Genomic DNA, 15073 nt, shown 5'->3' with positions numbered 1-15073 from the left:
TGAACCTTGTTTGCTGGCACTTGGTGCTCATCGCTGTATGCCTTGCTTTTCTGAGTGTCAGGTCCCTCCCAAGAAAGACCGTCTAGGTGTGAATTCAACTGGGACTCCCCACTCCACTGGAAGAACAGCCCATGCCTGCTCCTGGGAATAAGACCCCATCGTTCCCTGATCCATTCACTTGTTCAGCAAGCACTCATAGCACAGCTACCTGTACTCGGCTCAGAATCTATTTCAAGAGCCAAGGTGGTACTGGTGGCCCACTGGAATGAGGAAGGATGCTGGTGAGCCTGCTGCATCACCAGACTTCCTCCTGTCCTTCTGTGATCTTTAGAAGAAGACGAGGAGGAGGGGGAGATAATTTAGTGTGCACAGCCTTCTGAAGAAGCCGCAGGGAGGGCATTCACTGTCCCAAAGGAACAATACAGATGCCAACAACGATGCCACTTCTGAAGCACAGCACTGAGTGTGACTGTGCAGTACCTCACCAAGGACTAGGCGATGGTGTCATAGTGCATGGCAGAACCAAGACCTCTTCTAGTCCTCCTGATCACACCTTAAAACTCTTCCTAGCTGAAGAGCTCTGAACTGTTTCTAGGTGGCCTTAGGGGGCGGGGTGGTAGCGGCAGAGGTTTGTGCAAGTGAGCTTATGAATTTGACACTATCCTTGGGTGCTGATGGACCCGTCAGCATTATTGTGTTCATCCGGACCCTTATGGCATGCCAAGCACGGCCCAAGTAAAGCACACGTTATCACACACAGCCACTTCATCCCCGTGGTCGGAAAGTGCTGTGGTGGTGAGTTGCCCTTGCTGTTTTGCTTTGGGTTACTGATTGGAAATATGGCTGTGGCGTTACATATAATCCAACGAGTAATTTCGATAACTGTTCCAAGATGGACGGATTAGGCCCTCTGTGTTCCAGAGAGGAGAATTGGTCAGCTCTGACCAACAGGTGTGGGAGGGCAGCAGACAGGCAGCCATGCTCAGGCTGCACCCAGCACAGGGACCTGAGGTTCAGCACAGGCGGAGAAGCTGACCACAGCTCTGGGGTTTTTACAGCTGGGCTGGCCTCCCTCTCCTCTTTGTTCCTCTTTAAGAAGATGAAAGGATTTTGAGATCTTTGTAGGTATAGACTGTCCCCACCCGTGTGCCTCTGTTTGTGTGAGTGTGTGTGTGTGTGTATGCGTGCACACACGCAGGCATGCAGAGAGATCCCTTTCTCTCCACCCACCCTCTCCTCTTCTCTCTCTAAACCAGCTGGGGCCCAAACACTGCTTTCAGGTACTGCCTGAGCCTAAAGAGCCTAAAGGCTGGGGAGGCCTATGGCAGGGACTTTACTTTGTCTGCAGAAATGTCTGGGATACAGGGCATCCTCCTCTGTCCCGAGAGGTTAGAGGTGCTGGAGAATTCAGACCGACTGTCTGCTGAGCTGACTTTTTTGTTCCCATGCTAAGATCAAGAACTGCCTACTGAGCTGCTGGGCACTGGCAATTATCCAGCTCCAGCTCCTCTGGAAGGGGAGGGGGAGGAGCACGGGGAGGAGCATGGGGAGGAGCCTGGGAGGGCTTTGTTTTCCTTTGTGTTTACTCTCTGGTTCGGCTTAAGCCTTCTCCCTTTCTCTGCCTCCAGCAGCCTTCTCCGCTTGGCTTGGGGGTCTTGCTTCCACCCTGCAGCCTGCTCTGCCTGCTCTACCCAGGAGGGAGCCTTGGGAGGCAGTGTGTGTATAAAACCTCAAGGTGAAGAAGCAGGAAGGGTGCAAGTTATTCCTGGGAGCCACAGTCCCACCTTGTACCTTGAGAAGAAGGGGTGTGTGTGTGTGTGTGTGTGTGTGTGTGTGTGTGTGTGTGTGTGTGTGTGTAGAGTCTGGGAGCCACAGTGCCAGTTTCAGCTTTAGAAATGTGCGGAGGAATCCCAGGGGTCTACAGAGCCCCACCTCCCCTCCTGCTAGTGTACACTCTGGGAAACTCCTGGAGTGAGCAGTCAGTGAGAAAGGAGAGTCACGGTCTGCAGCCCTGCTTGGGATGTGTAAGCTGTGCATCTTTGGCACTGTGTGCAGGTACCTGTGGGTACTTTATAGAACCGTAGTGGCAAAGAAGACCCTCCCTCCCTCCCCTGGCCCTGGAGAAGCCTGACAGTTAAGAGATGCAGCTAACTGATGAGGCCAGAGGGATGTGCACAGGTGTGGGCCTGGAGCCTTAGCAGTTGAATGACCTCAGACTGTTCGACATTAGCACCCTGGGTTTCTACCTGTGATGTGAAGTTGGGAAGACTCTCCCCTGGGGCTGCATCGTGGGATAAAACACTAAGGTTAGAGGCCCAGGGAACCCACACTTGGGTGTGCCTGTTCCATGTCAGGCACACCTATGAGGTGCCTCACCTACAAAGGCACCAGACGCTTGCCTGCACTCAGAGCCTTGGTAAACATGTCTAGCTCCCTTCCTGGGTTCTTTTCCTTCAAATAAGAAGGAATTATCAAGAGTTAGAGGAACCTAGAAGGCTCCTTGAAATGGTTTGTAGAAGAAGCTTATAGAAGACGTTGGGTAGAGCTTTAGCTTACAGAACCTGAGGCACACAGAGGGTGGAAGCAGGGCTGTGCAGGAGGTGTTTAGAGGACAGAGGATGATCTGAGGTGGCCTGGCAAGGCAAAGGGGGAAGCGAGGGGTCCCTGAGTCTGGCTTAGGCCAGGCTCTGAGCATTACACCTAAAGCTTTCATCTCATTGCATGGAAAGAGGACTTCGTTGAAGAGGAGAGTACTTCAGGATTGGAGGAACAGGCAGTAGAGAAACAAGGCTACCGGGGAGAGCGCAGAGAACATTACCCCAAAAGTCTGTGCTGTCTCACATGTCATGGGTATAAATCTAAGGTTGGAGTGGAGATGTCTGGGGAGTTGTTTGCTGAGAGAGAGGAGACTTGCCCAGTCTCCTGAGGCTGTTGTAACAGGGTATCCTCCGGGCCACACCACTACCTGTTCTAGAAGGATCCTTCCTTCTTCTTCCCTTCTCCCAGCTCAGATGGCCCTTGATTGACTGACGTAGCATCTCCCACCCAGGTCTGTCTCCCATTGCTTTTTACTCCATCCTATCTGTTCTGTCTCTCTTGGATCCAGGATCTCCTCTCAAACTCCTTCATCTAAACACATCGGCAAAGTCCCTTTGTCTCAAATAAGGTTGTTTCAGGGTCTGGTAGAGTCACATCTTCTTGAAGGCTGTCATTCGGACCACAGGGTGGCTGCTGGATTCCAGGTGGCCTAAAGGTAATAAACGGAAGGGAAGAGGGTGTGGCCAGGGCTCAGGGCTGCAGTACTTCCTCCTGCCCCCACTCATTCTCTGTCTGTCTGTTATCTGTGATGCCCTGTGCACCATGTCCTCAGAGGGACACCTTGTCCTTCCTGGGAGACTGATGATTTCCCTACCATGCTTAATGCGGGCACACTGACTAGCAGGAAGGATATAACCCTCCTGCCAGGGTCCACAGTGTCCAGGCCTCTGTCCTTCCTGTCCCTTGACTGCCCTGGCCACTCTCATGACCCCAGTTCAGACAAGAGGATCGGCATCCTGGTGGCTTCCTTGAAGCCCCTCCCTCTTAGGAGATCGCTTTTTGGCGATGTGGCCTGGTATCTCCTTTGGGTCCAGCAGGCATCCCCATCTGGACAGCACAGCCTACCCCATCAAAAGGATCACCTCCCACCTAGTGGGCACTTCCCACTAGCTCATCGGTGGTCTGCTCTGTCAACCTGGGTGTTCACTAGCTTAGGTAGAGGGGTTTCTCTGGTCTTGGAGAACCGCAGACCTTTTGTACCATACACTCATTAGTTTATACGCTTTAGACCAGAGACTCCTCGAATTCATGGAGAAGCTGTGTGGAAGCAAGCAAATGTTTCTGGCATCTAGGTAAAGCCCGAACATAGGCCTGATACACAGTCATTTCCTCAAATGCTGTCAGGATGATGGGGTTGTGGCTAGGCTGGGTAGGAGGCATTAGAGTGGTCGGGGCTGGGGCGTGGGGCAGGGGTTGGGCCTAGGCTGGGGAAGTAGTTAGTAGTTTTGCCAAGTAGTTGCTGGGGGCTTGGAGCCAGGAGCCTAAAGGAATACTTCCCAGTAAAGTGAGGCAGAGAGCAGCAAAGAGGCCCAGCACTGGCATTGAGGGGCTGCAGACGGGTCCACGGGTCCTAGTGAGACACTGAACTATCTGATTAGACTCGGGAGGTTTTAAAAGATTTTTCTGTAAGTAACCAGTCCTTTAAAATTGGAGGATTCTGAGAAAATCTAAATGATTGGCTTCGTTTAGGGAGGAAAAAAAGGTCTTGCCATTCTGAATTCACAGAATATGTACTGTGGGCCCATTGCCTGCAGGTAAAGCATTTGTCATCCAAATGGCCAATGCCCCCACTACTCTGCCCTCTAAACCGGCCTGGCATGTCTTCCCCTGGTGTCCTCTCCTGTCTCCTCTCCAACAACCTTGGCTGCTCCAAACACTGCTCCAAGGAGAGCGACTGGAAGACAAGAAGGAAAGAAGGGAAGTGGGAGAGGTAGAAGGTAGCTGAGGCTGGGGCCACAAGGATTCTGGGTAAATGAGGTGGGTAGGGGTGGACCACGCCCTTTCTGCCCACTTTCTCAATTGTTCTGGTTGGTCTTCTTCCTTCCTCTTTCTTTACTTCCTTTCTTTGTCTGCCCCTCCCTCTCTTTTGAGGAGGACTGTCATAGCCCAGCCTATGACAGAGATGTCCTGCCCTGTCCCTGTGTGGGTACGGATGAAGAAAGGTCCAGCCAGACATGTTACAGTAGTAGTACCTTGGACAAGGGCCAGCTTTCTCCTCCCCCCAGGTTCTAAAATGTTAGTGGGTGGTCTCATGGCAAGCAGTGCACACTGAGCTAAGGTGACTGAGCCCTGGTGCTGGGTCCTGAGTTAGCCAACAATGGAGTTTGGTAGAGGCTGGTGACTGCCGCATCTGTGTCTGTCATGAGTATCTCCCAGCACAGGCTAAGTCAGCTCTCCCTAACAAGCTGGGGGCTGTGTGGTGTCCTGCTCATGCAGGGAGCTTGGGGGGTACAGGAGGGTGCTGGTTTGCTGGGCTGGACCTGTGACTGAGAAAACAGAACCAGTGGCCAGGCTGATATAGCGGAAGGCAGGGCAGTGGTCCAAGCTTGCAGCCACTCTCAGAAGGGGTGACTGTCCTGCTCCCAGGGGAAGCCAGTAGGTGCCACTCCCCTAAAGAAAGTGTGCGGTTGGAGATATAGAAGAAAGCTGGGATATGAGGGACAGGGAGGAAAGTCTCTACAGAGCTCAGGCTACCCCAGCCTTGGATTCCAAAACCCCAAACCAAGACATAGGCCAAAATGGGCTCTGCAGTCAACCGGGCTTTCACGATGTGGCCCTGATTGTCCAGTGCCTAGGAAGCACAAGAGATAGTCATCCTGATGATAGGATCAATTGCCACTGACACTGGTGGCCAGGAGGTGCCTGCCCCAATGCAGCAGGACGTAATGGACCCCTCAACCTCCTGAGGACTGGAGAGCGAGCAGAGAGAGGCCAGGCTCAGCTGTGGAGAGGCTCACTTATGCTGCAGGCCATCTGTGACCATCCGCCCCTTCTGTAAGACAGTAATAATATGGCTGCCAACATCATGTTAGAAAGCTAAACAAGCACTGTCCAGTATGGGTAGGTAACAAACAAAGGTCCAAGCCTTGTGCCTGGCATGGGATAACACATGCGGAGTGCTTAATGTCTTACCTGACATGAAGGAACACTTAATAATGAAAATATCTTCCTTCCTTCCTTCCTCCCTCCCTTCCTTCCTTTCTTCCTTCCTTCTCTTTCTTTCTTTCTTTCTTTCTTTCTTTCTTTCTTTCTTTCTTTCTTTCTTTCTTTCTTTCTTTTGGTTTTTGGAGTTAGGGTTTCTCTGTGTAACCAACTTGTTCTGTAGACCAAGCTGGCCTCGAACTTAGAGATCCACCTGCACTGCCTCTGCCTCCTGATTGCTGGGATTAAAGGCATGTGCCACACCTGCCACAGTTGAAAACATCTTTTGCTATTCTTCTGCACCAAAATTCCTATCAGATGTCCCTGGGAGGGCCCACAGAGGACACCCATTCCACCTCAGCCCCCTCTACATCACCTTCCAGGTCCAACCTGTCTGCTCTTTGGGCTTCAGTTTACAAATCTGTAAAATGGGGCTTAGATGAGTACAACTCTAAATTTCTCTGAGTTTCTTAGTATTGGCTTTATTCCCTCATACAACTGTGAGCCCCTGTTAGCTAGAACTGGAAACTCAGTGACGAGGCACACAGTAGCATTCAGCACAATCAGGATAGTCTGGTCTTCTTGACTCCTCTCTGGAAGGGTCTAGAACTTAGACAGTTGGGGGGCGGGGGGACAACCGAGTAGTCCCCTACCCCCAGTCCACCAGCCTCCACCTCCTTTACTCCATTCAGTGAGAAAGCCATCAGATGCTCCTCATGGCTACACCGCCTCTCCAGGACTGTGCCTGCTATTGTTTTAATTAGCCGGGCTAATTACATCTGACAGGCTGGAGACCTTGGCAAGCTCCAAAATCCAGCTGTGACACTCCAGGAGCCCCACCTTCCTTCTCCCCAGAGGATACCTGGCTTAGAAACCTGGCTCTAGAATGGGTGCTCCTCAGACTTGAGCAGGGGGGGTGGGTCCAAGGACCACCAGGGAAGTTTGCTAAAAACACAGGGTGCTGGTCCATACCCTGGCATTTCTGATGAGCAGGCAGCATTCAGTGGCATAGGGTTCACTGGTGCCCCGGTGACAACATGCTTTGTGACTGTCTGACTCCCACAAGGACTTGGAGGATCCTGAGCATCCAACTGTCCCCAGCACTCAGGTGCTTTATCGCAGCAGCAGCAGCAGCAGCAGCAGCAGCACCATGGGAAAGCCTGCACTTTCCAGGCAGAGGCAGGCAGAGCAGCTGGAATTCCTGCTAGCTCTGACCTCTGTTGTCACATGACGAGAAAGTCCTTTGAGCTTTGACTAAGCCATCTGTGAAATGGGAATCACAGCCACCTCTTGGAAGGCCATGAGAGTCACTGTGGACAGTGCTGAGCACATACATCCTAGTGAGGGCTCAACAGATGAGAGCTACATCTAGAAGAGTTGTTCACCAACGCCATTGTATAAATGCCCTAGAGGGCAGAAGTAAGGGACCCCAGTAAAAAGCCTCCTTACGTGTCTCCTCTAGGCCCCGGGCTTCTGACTAACCCTACAGAAAAAGCCTGGTAGAGTACCTGTCCTGGCCATCACATTCACCCAGACATCCAGAGGTCACCATCTTTCTCCAGCCTCTGTACCCCAAGACCTGGCTTTTTGCCAGGCTAAGTTTAGCTGTTCGAGCCACCTCCCTGTGGGCCAGGCTGGGGTGGAGAGGAATTTAGCAGGCTTCCTGTCCGCTTCCTGGCAAGGAGGCGAAAGCCCGCCAAGTAACCCAGGTTTATTCCCGAAGCCAAGGCTGCCAACAGATGTCACAAACCACAGGTGCGGGTCAGTCTCAGAGCTGACAGCTTTGGAACCAGCAGAGGCAGGCGTCCTTGCAATGGGGGAAGCCATGCTTTGGGGAAGGGCGTGTGCACACTGAAGAGTGCCTGCATGCGCATGTAAGTTTGGTTTCCAAGAGCTTCACATCAGAACACAAAATCCTCCGTCCACCTCCCGACCAGGACCCTCAGGGCAGTGGTCCCTATTAACTGGTTTGGGAGGCAGAAGAGTGGAGACTTCAATTGCAGCTCTGGGTGGTAGGCACGGAATGGCTACAACCTGTGGCTACAACCTATTCAGGGTCTTGGTCTACCCATCCCCAGGGGTCTACATTGTATATGGAGATTGGGGTGGGATGAAATGACAACTGGGTTAGGATCCCCGGACAGGAGGTGATGGCTGAGTGAAGAGCTGAGTCGGCAGGGCCTCCCCACTTGCGGGAAGGTCGAGGCTCTGAAGGATTCTCCCCATTTGCTGGGGGTGGGGGGAGGGGCAGGGTGGAAGGAACGCCGTGCCAAGGACCAGTAGTAGCAATGGAGCGTTTTTTTCTGCTTCCAAAGCATTTTCCAGCGTGTGTTCCTCCACACCCTGAGCCTTGGGCAGGGCTGCTTGGCTGGTGAGAACACAGGCCTGTGGAGGCTCAGGAGAAGGAAGCTCCTACTTGTGGGACGCCTGCCCCGCGCCAGGCACTTACTGAGCACCTGACCTCAGCATCCTTGGAATGTTCTGACCTCCTCAGATGGGGCTGGGAGCCCTAGTGGAAATGAGTGGGCCACCTGAGGGTATGCTGCCGGGGGTGGGGGGTGGGGGGGGGAGCCAAAGTTCAAAACCAGTTTGTTCTGTTTGCCTGGTATTTTTGACAAAATTTGTCTGTAACCCCCATGGGTGCCGCCTGTGCCCTTCCAAATCCCCTTGCAGGCAGGGACATCTGTGTATTCTCACCTGTCACAGCTACTCTTTGACAAGAACAGTTCCCTAGGGCTCTAAGGAATCGCCTTATTCAAGCTGTATGACACCAGGAACCTCTCTTCTCATTCGACAGACACAGAGAGAGAGACGGGATCGGAAAAGCCGAGTCATTTGTCCAAGGTGCCCATGCTTTTCCTAACTTAAGTCCGTCTCTTCCAAGTGCTCTTAACTCCTGAACAAGGAGGCTCCAGAGTCGGGCATCCTCCTGCAGACGTGAGGCTTCGCTTGGGTGGCATAGCTGAAGCTCTTGTACGAAGGGGAAGAGAACTCTCCAGTCCTATGCTATGTTCTCCCTCCTCGGTTGTTATGGAAACTGATTCCTTCCCATGATGGGAGCTCTGTGGGTTCAGCTGTGCCCAAAGGTCACTACACTCCTCTATGGGTGCCATGTTCTCCCTCCTCGGTTGTTATGGAAACGGATTCCTTCCCATGATGGGAGCTCTGTGGGTTCAGCTGTGCCCAAAGGTCACTGCCCGTGGTACAGGGGCCTGGAAGGACCTCAGAACCTCCAACAGTCACCTAGCTAGCTGGCTGCCATCTGGTATTATACTGTTGGTACTTCATTTAAAGCCCTGATCCATGAGCATGAACCAGCCTCAGAGTTCTGTCCTTGGGCCGTCCGGGCCCATCATCTTTGGCTGTTTCTGTGTCGAGGACAACGTGGCCACTCTATTTACAATTACCCAGCATGCTTTTCCCGGCTCAGGAGTAGGAGGCTAGCTGGCTGTCCTTGGATTTTTTTCCCCCATCCTACCCTCTACTAGCCTGACATCTGCACTTTCTCTTGTCCCTTGCTTCCTGTTTTGTAGAAACAGGTGAGCTCTTGAGAGCCGAGCCTGAACTTGTCTCTTTCCCTGGGGCTAGATCTCCACTCCCAGCCCCTTTGAATCCTGCTGACTAGTACGACTGTGTGTGTGTGTGTGTGTGTGTGTGTGTGTGTGTGTGTGTGTGTGTGTTGGGGTGGAGCTGACTGAGTCACATTTGAACAGTAGCTTGCCCTGGAAAGCAGTCAACACATGCTGCAAGTGTGCATCTTCCCCTTGCTGGAGAAGCCTCACCTGCTGATGAACCCCTTTTCCCCAAATATCCTAAGAGTAAGAATTTCTTCACACAAGTTCAAGGTCAGGGAACTCTAGCCAAGGGGCCTGGAAATTCCTGTCAGCCAGTGTTGGCTCGCCACAGGAGGATGACAGGTGAAGTCCTTTGGGTTCTTCTCTTTGCTGTCCAACAGTCTCAAGATCTTCACTCTCCTTGCTGAGGTCTCTGGAAGGCAAGGGACTGGGCAGGTATGCAAGGTGTAGACAGTTCATTCCCAAGGCTCCCGCTGGGAGAGGAGAGAGTACAAGGTAAGGTCAGTAATACAGAAGTGCCTCTCATCCTAGACCTCCCTGTGGTTGTGGTGCCCAAACGCTGAAGGCTGTGTTATCATACATACCACAAGCATGCAGTGCTCTCGGAGACCAGAAGAGGGCGTCAGATCCCCCGAAACAGCAGTTAGACAGTTGAGAGCTACCATGTGGGTTCTGGGAATCAAACATCAGCCCTTAAAAAAAGAAACCAATTGTCTTAACCACTGTGCCATCTCTCCAACTCTAACCCCTTCAGGATGATTTTAAAATACAGATTCTGACTGAAGTCAGGAGTGGGGTTAAAATTCTGCATTTGGTTTTTTGTATGTTTGTTCTGTTGTTATCTGTGTGTGTGTGTGTGTGTGTGTGTGTGTGTGTGTGTGTGTGCGCATGCATGTGTGGGCATGCATGCATGTCTGTCTCTGGGTGTCTGTGTATCTGTGTGTCTATGCCCTTGCAGAACGGAGGAGGAGACAGGAGGTTGCGTGCGAGCTGTGTGGTAACAGTGCTAGGAACCAAACCCTGGTACTCTGCAGGAGCAGCAAGTGCTCTTACCTGCTAAAAGCCCTCACCAGGGTCCCTCTCTTGTTTTCTGGTAGCCTCACTGTGTAGCCTAGGCTAACCTTGAGTCCACCTGACTCCAGGCAATCCTCCTGACTCCGTCTCCTACATGTGTCAGCCCCACCCTCAACTCCATTCCAGCCAGTGCTCCGTGTATCACAATTTGAGTTGCAAAGAGTTTAGCCTTTCTTCCCAAAATTATTTAAATCGTGAGTGGAGTGACATCAATCCAATGGCCCTGTGGGGTTAGTATTATCTTCTTTGTCTAAACCAAGAAACCTAGACTCAGAGAGGTGAGTTAACACACTCAGTGTCACACAACGTCACTACCCAGTGACAGGACTAACTTGGAACCTGCCCTTCTTAACCACCAGGTTTTATTGCCGGAAGACACATCCACTAAACAAAATCCAGTGGAGGCAGAAAGTGGCATTTGGGGCCTCATAGCTCTGGTGGCTGAAGAACAACTCAGCTTACCTTAAAGAGAAAGGGCATCTTTATTGACTGGTCTGATTGCAAAAAACAGAAGCAACGGTTTCATCCACATCTGGGTGCAGGTGTGTGCTTTCCCCTGTGTCCATGGCAGGTTCCCCTTGATAGTAGCTAAAGAGCCGCCCACACTGCAGATGTAACGCTGTTTTCGACAGCCCTAGCAACAAGGAAACAGCTTTCTTCCCATTGGCTCAGGTTATTCATATATTCATAACAGAACCAATCACTGTGGGTGTCGCCATGGCTTCGTGGAATAGTCTTGTTATCTTGGGTTTGGCCTCTACACTCCCCTCTGGATTTGAGCTGTTTCTCTCTACCTTAGCCAAAGGGCTGGGAACATAGAATGTTGGCCCTCGGGGTCAAGAGTATGTGGGCTTCCTCACGAGAAGTGTTCCAGCAGACAGGAGAAAATGTCTACGACACGTTACAAACCTTAGTTCTTCCTCTGTAATGATGAATGGGAGCACGAGGAGATGGTCACTGGAGACAGCTAGGGACTGAGTGCAACTGCCAGAACCATCACCCGCTCTGGGAGGGAGGGATCCTTGAAGGAAACTTAGGCGTGACCAACAGGGTCTTTCTCTGCTCCTAGGAACACTGCAGCTATGGCCATGGAACTTTTCCGAGTCTGTCTGCTTATGGTGACGGCCATCATCAACCACCCATTGCTGTTCCCGAGGGAGAATGCCACGGTTCCCGAGAACGAGGAGGAGATCATCCGCAAGATGCAGGAGCACCAGGAAAAGCTGCAGATGGAGCAGCTGCGCCTGGAGGAGGAGTTGTCACGTCTGGAGGCCGAGAAGGAGGCTCTGCAGCAGGTGGAAGAGGAGGAGGAACAGCAGCAGCCAGAGGCCCGCACCACCTTGGACCTCTGGAGCATTCTCTGCATGATCCTCTTCCTGATCATCGAGGTGTGGCGGCAGGACCACCAGGAGGGGACCTTTCTGGAGTGCCAGGGTGGAGATGAGGATGATCTGTCTGGACTAGGGTACACCCCGATGCGGGGCCTTCCCCTTCCCAACAGGGCCACCCTGGACCACTTCTACGAGCACTGTATCCGAAGCGCCACAGGGGATGCCACCCGCACCAGGGAGTTTGTGGAAGGTTTCGTGGATGATCTGCTGGAAGCTCTGAGGAGTACCTGCAACCGGAACACTGACATGGGGGTGGAGGACTTCATTGGCGTGGGTAGCATGTATGAAAACTGTCAAGTGAAGAGGCCACTCCTGTGCCACCTGTTTGTACCCTTCATACCCCCAGAGCCCTACAGCTTCCACCCAGAGGTCTGGTGCTCCAGCTTGCCAGTGCCCCTGGAGCGTCAGGGCTATGGCCAGATCAAGGTGACCCTGGCTGACGGGGACCCTCTAGGCTGTATCTGTGGCAAGACCGAGCTTGAGGAAGAGATGCTGTGTCTCCTCCATGTAAAGAATAGAGGGGCGTGGCCCAGCAGTGCTAAGAACAGTGAGGCGGAAGACTTGTGTCCCAGAGAGTCCTCCTATCTAGATGCCATACAAATCATGAAGTGGTTCCAGATGGCCCTCACCAGAGCTTGGCACCGCATCGCCCACAAATATGAGTTTGACCTTGCCTTTGCCGAGCTGGACACCCCAGGGTCTCTCAAAATCAGGTTCCGCTCAGGGAAGTTCATGCCCTTCATCTTGACTCCCGTGATCCAGTATAATGACTCAGACCTGTATTTCATCTCACAATTTTCCAAGGAGCCCCGCAGGGGAGCCCTAGCCTCCAGCACTGACTGGCTCCCGTCCTTCGCTGTCTATGAGCGACAGTTCCTCCGGATGGTAGCTAGGACTTTGCCAGAGGGTGCCTGCCACCTCAGCTGTTTGCAGATCGCCTCCTTCTTGCTCTCCAAGCAGACCTGTCTGACAGGCCCCAGTGGGCTGAGTGACTACCACCTAAAAACTGCCCTGCTGCACCTCCTGCTGTCCCAGCAGGCCACTGACTGGAAGGCCAGCCAGCTGGACGTGTGCCTGCAGGAGCTCTTCAGCTTCCTGGAGAGGAGCCTGCTGGAGAAGAAGCTCCATCACTTCTTCGTGGGCAACCACAAGGTGCCTGAGGCTCTGAATCTCCCAGAGGTTGTGCGCAGAGCGGAGCCTGTCAACCTCTTCAGACCCTTTGTCCTGCAGCGGACTCTTTACCGGAACACAGTGGACTCCTTCTACGAAATGCTTAAGAACGCCCCAACGCTCATTAGTGAGTATTCCCTCCATGTCCCTTCGGACCGTGCCAGCCCGCCACCAAAAGCTGTCGCCTCATAGAGTATAAGATTTGGGGGAAGAGGAGGGAAGAGAGCATCCAGTGTGTCTACCTTAGTGGGCTCTGGTGACCTCACACGGGAAACACAGTAGGCCTAGAGGGAGCTGAGGCTCAGCTCCCCAGGAAGCCAGGTCCTACAGAGTGGAGAAAAGAAAAGTTACAACTAGACACTGGTTTGCCTTTCTGCCACGGGGGCTTGTGGGTAAAACCACTGGGTCTGGGCACCAATCGTTCATAGCTTCGTTTTTAGATCACTATGAATGACTAAGACAGTGACGGAACGGTCTCTAGGTACTGAGTCAGAGAGAATGCAAGCACTGATTCGGATGCCATCCTTTCTGAATCCCAGTCCACTCTGTGTGCGGATCAAAGAGGATCTGCAGGGATGTTGCTGGGGTTCGGACTGAGACCCAGCACTCCACCCCAGGAACTCCAGGCCCCAGCCATCTGCAGCTGAATCATGAATGGGGACAGATGTGGGAATTCACAGCCTTCGAACCACATCACGGGCAGTAATAGAGGTCCCACAGTGACTGACTTGGCTAAAAGGACCTGGCCGAAGTCCGGGAGCCTGGTGGCTAATGTCTCTGTTACAGAGAAATGGGGCCTTGGTGGTGGAGTGTCTGAAGCTGGCCAGTTTCTCAGGCACACATCTTACTCAGGTGCATACCCCTCTCCCTGTCCCTTTACTCTTGTATCAGGTCCCAATCACCATGGGTGCCATTTACCACACTGGGGGCTGGTTTGGAAGCCCTCTCCTCTCCATTGCTGATCTTACCAGCCAGCAGTATGGTAGAAGGGCACAGGTACTTGGCCCTTCATGCCTGGCTTACACGTTGGCCCACTTTAAGGAAAGTTAAAGCGTCCTGGGGCCAGGCTTATATCTCTAACCCACCCTCAGGGTCCTGGTCATAGGGAAGGGCAGGCTTGTAAGCCACAGGTGCTGTGAAAACCCAGCTCTGGTCCACAGAACCAGAGCATCTCCTAGTTCCTAACCAAGAGGGCCTCACCCACTGCATGTCTCCAGTCTTTTCTTTCACAGGCCAGGCATCACCTCGTATGTAGATGACCCAGACTTAAAGAACACAGTGGAGGCTGGGCTCACTGGGGATCTATGTGAGTAGTTCAGGCGTAGCCTGCTTACCCAAAGGAGTACTGGGGGCCCCAGACAAGTACCAGAGCTTGAGGCTGGACTCCTGTCCAGGCCTGTTTCCCAGCAGCTTCTTTTCCACTTGACCTTGACCGGCTGTTTGGGACTCCTACTCCGAATCTCCTTGGTAATTTACAGTGGACCAAAGAAGAAACATGGGTGAAGAAAGAGGTGGTGCCTGCTAGCCCTCCAGAAGTACAGGCATCAAAAAACGGGCTTCCCATCACCCCACACGTGCCTCCTGTGCTCTCAAAGATCTCCAGAAGATGGACCATTTTGCCACCAAGGTTAATTGGTGATGGAGAGGGTACTTGAGTGCCAGCGGGGGTTAAACTGAACACGCCCGCTCCTGCCCCTCCGCAGCCTCAGAGTGACAACCTAGGACCCAGCCACAGAACCTACTCAACGTGCAGCTCTGTCAGCAGCCCTGAGCCGCCTCCCCCCAGAGGTGCCTTCCAGGGTGGAGGCAGATGTCCTTATTGTCATCTGTGCCTCTTCCTGTTCATTCATATCTGGCTGTGCTTCAAAGAGGGCCCAGCAAGCAAGAACCGGCCTCCAGACACCAAGACCCTCCCTGACCTTCCACTTCCCCTTCTCTTCCAGGAGAAGGTCGTGGGAAGGTCGTGGGAAGGTCACTGGAAGAACAGCCCTGGCTTCTCTACTGCTGAGCACCGGGCAGGACAGGAGGCTGCCCCACACCAGGGCTGCTATGGAAGCAGCAGGGCTCTTAGGGTTTCATGGTACCTTATTTATGTTAAAAGAAGAATTAAATTCTTGTAAGGAG

At 52.8% G+C, this 15073-nt stretch overlaps 1 protein-coding gene across 9 annotated transcripts in view; it reads left to right on the top strand.

The window, feature by feature from the left end:
• The window catches only part of Itprip (inositol 1,4,5-trisphosphate receptor interacting protein), a 22642-nt gene extending 7569 nt beyond the window's left edge, over nt 1–15073 (top strand). For 2 of the 9 annotated variants that reach the window (XM_031390631.1, XM_031390629.1), the window contains exons 2-4: nt 10748–10930; nt 11458–13076; nt 14893–15073. In XM_031390631.1, coding sequence (XP_031246491.1) covers nt 11471–13076; nt 14893–14957 — 1671 coding nt within the window. In that variant the 5' untranslated portion in view covers nt 10748–10930; nt 11458–11470 and the 3' untranslated portion in view covers nt 14958–15073. Of the gene's footprint in view, nt 1–421; nt 796–8688; nt 9005–10747; nt 10931–11457 lie in introns of those variants that run through there. The other 7 variants (XM_031390634.1, XM_031390635.1, XM_031390632.1 and 4 more) reach the window with 6 other exon arrangements.

The sequence above is a fragment of the Mastomys coucha genome, unplaced genomic scaffold, assembly GCF_008632895.1.
Source record: "Mastomys coucha isolate ucsf_1 unplaced genomic scaffold, UCSF_Mcou_1 pScaffold21, whole genome shotgun sequence".
In the NCBI taxonomy this organism is placed as follows: Eukaryota; Metazoa; Chordata; class Mammalia; order Rodentia; family Muridae; genus Mastomys; species Mastomys coucha.
This window is presented reverse-complemented; position numbering and strand designations above follow the sequence as displayed.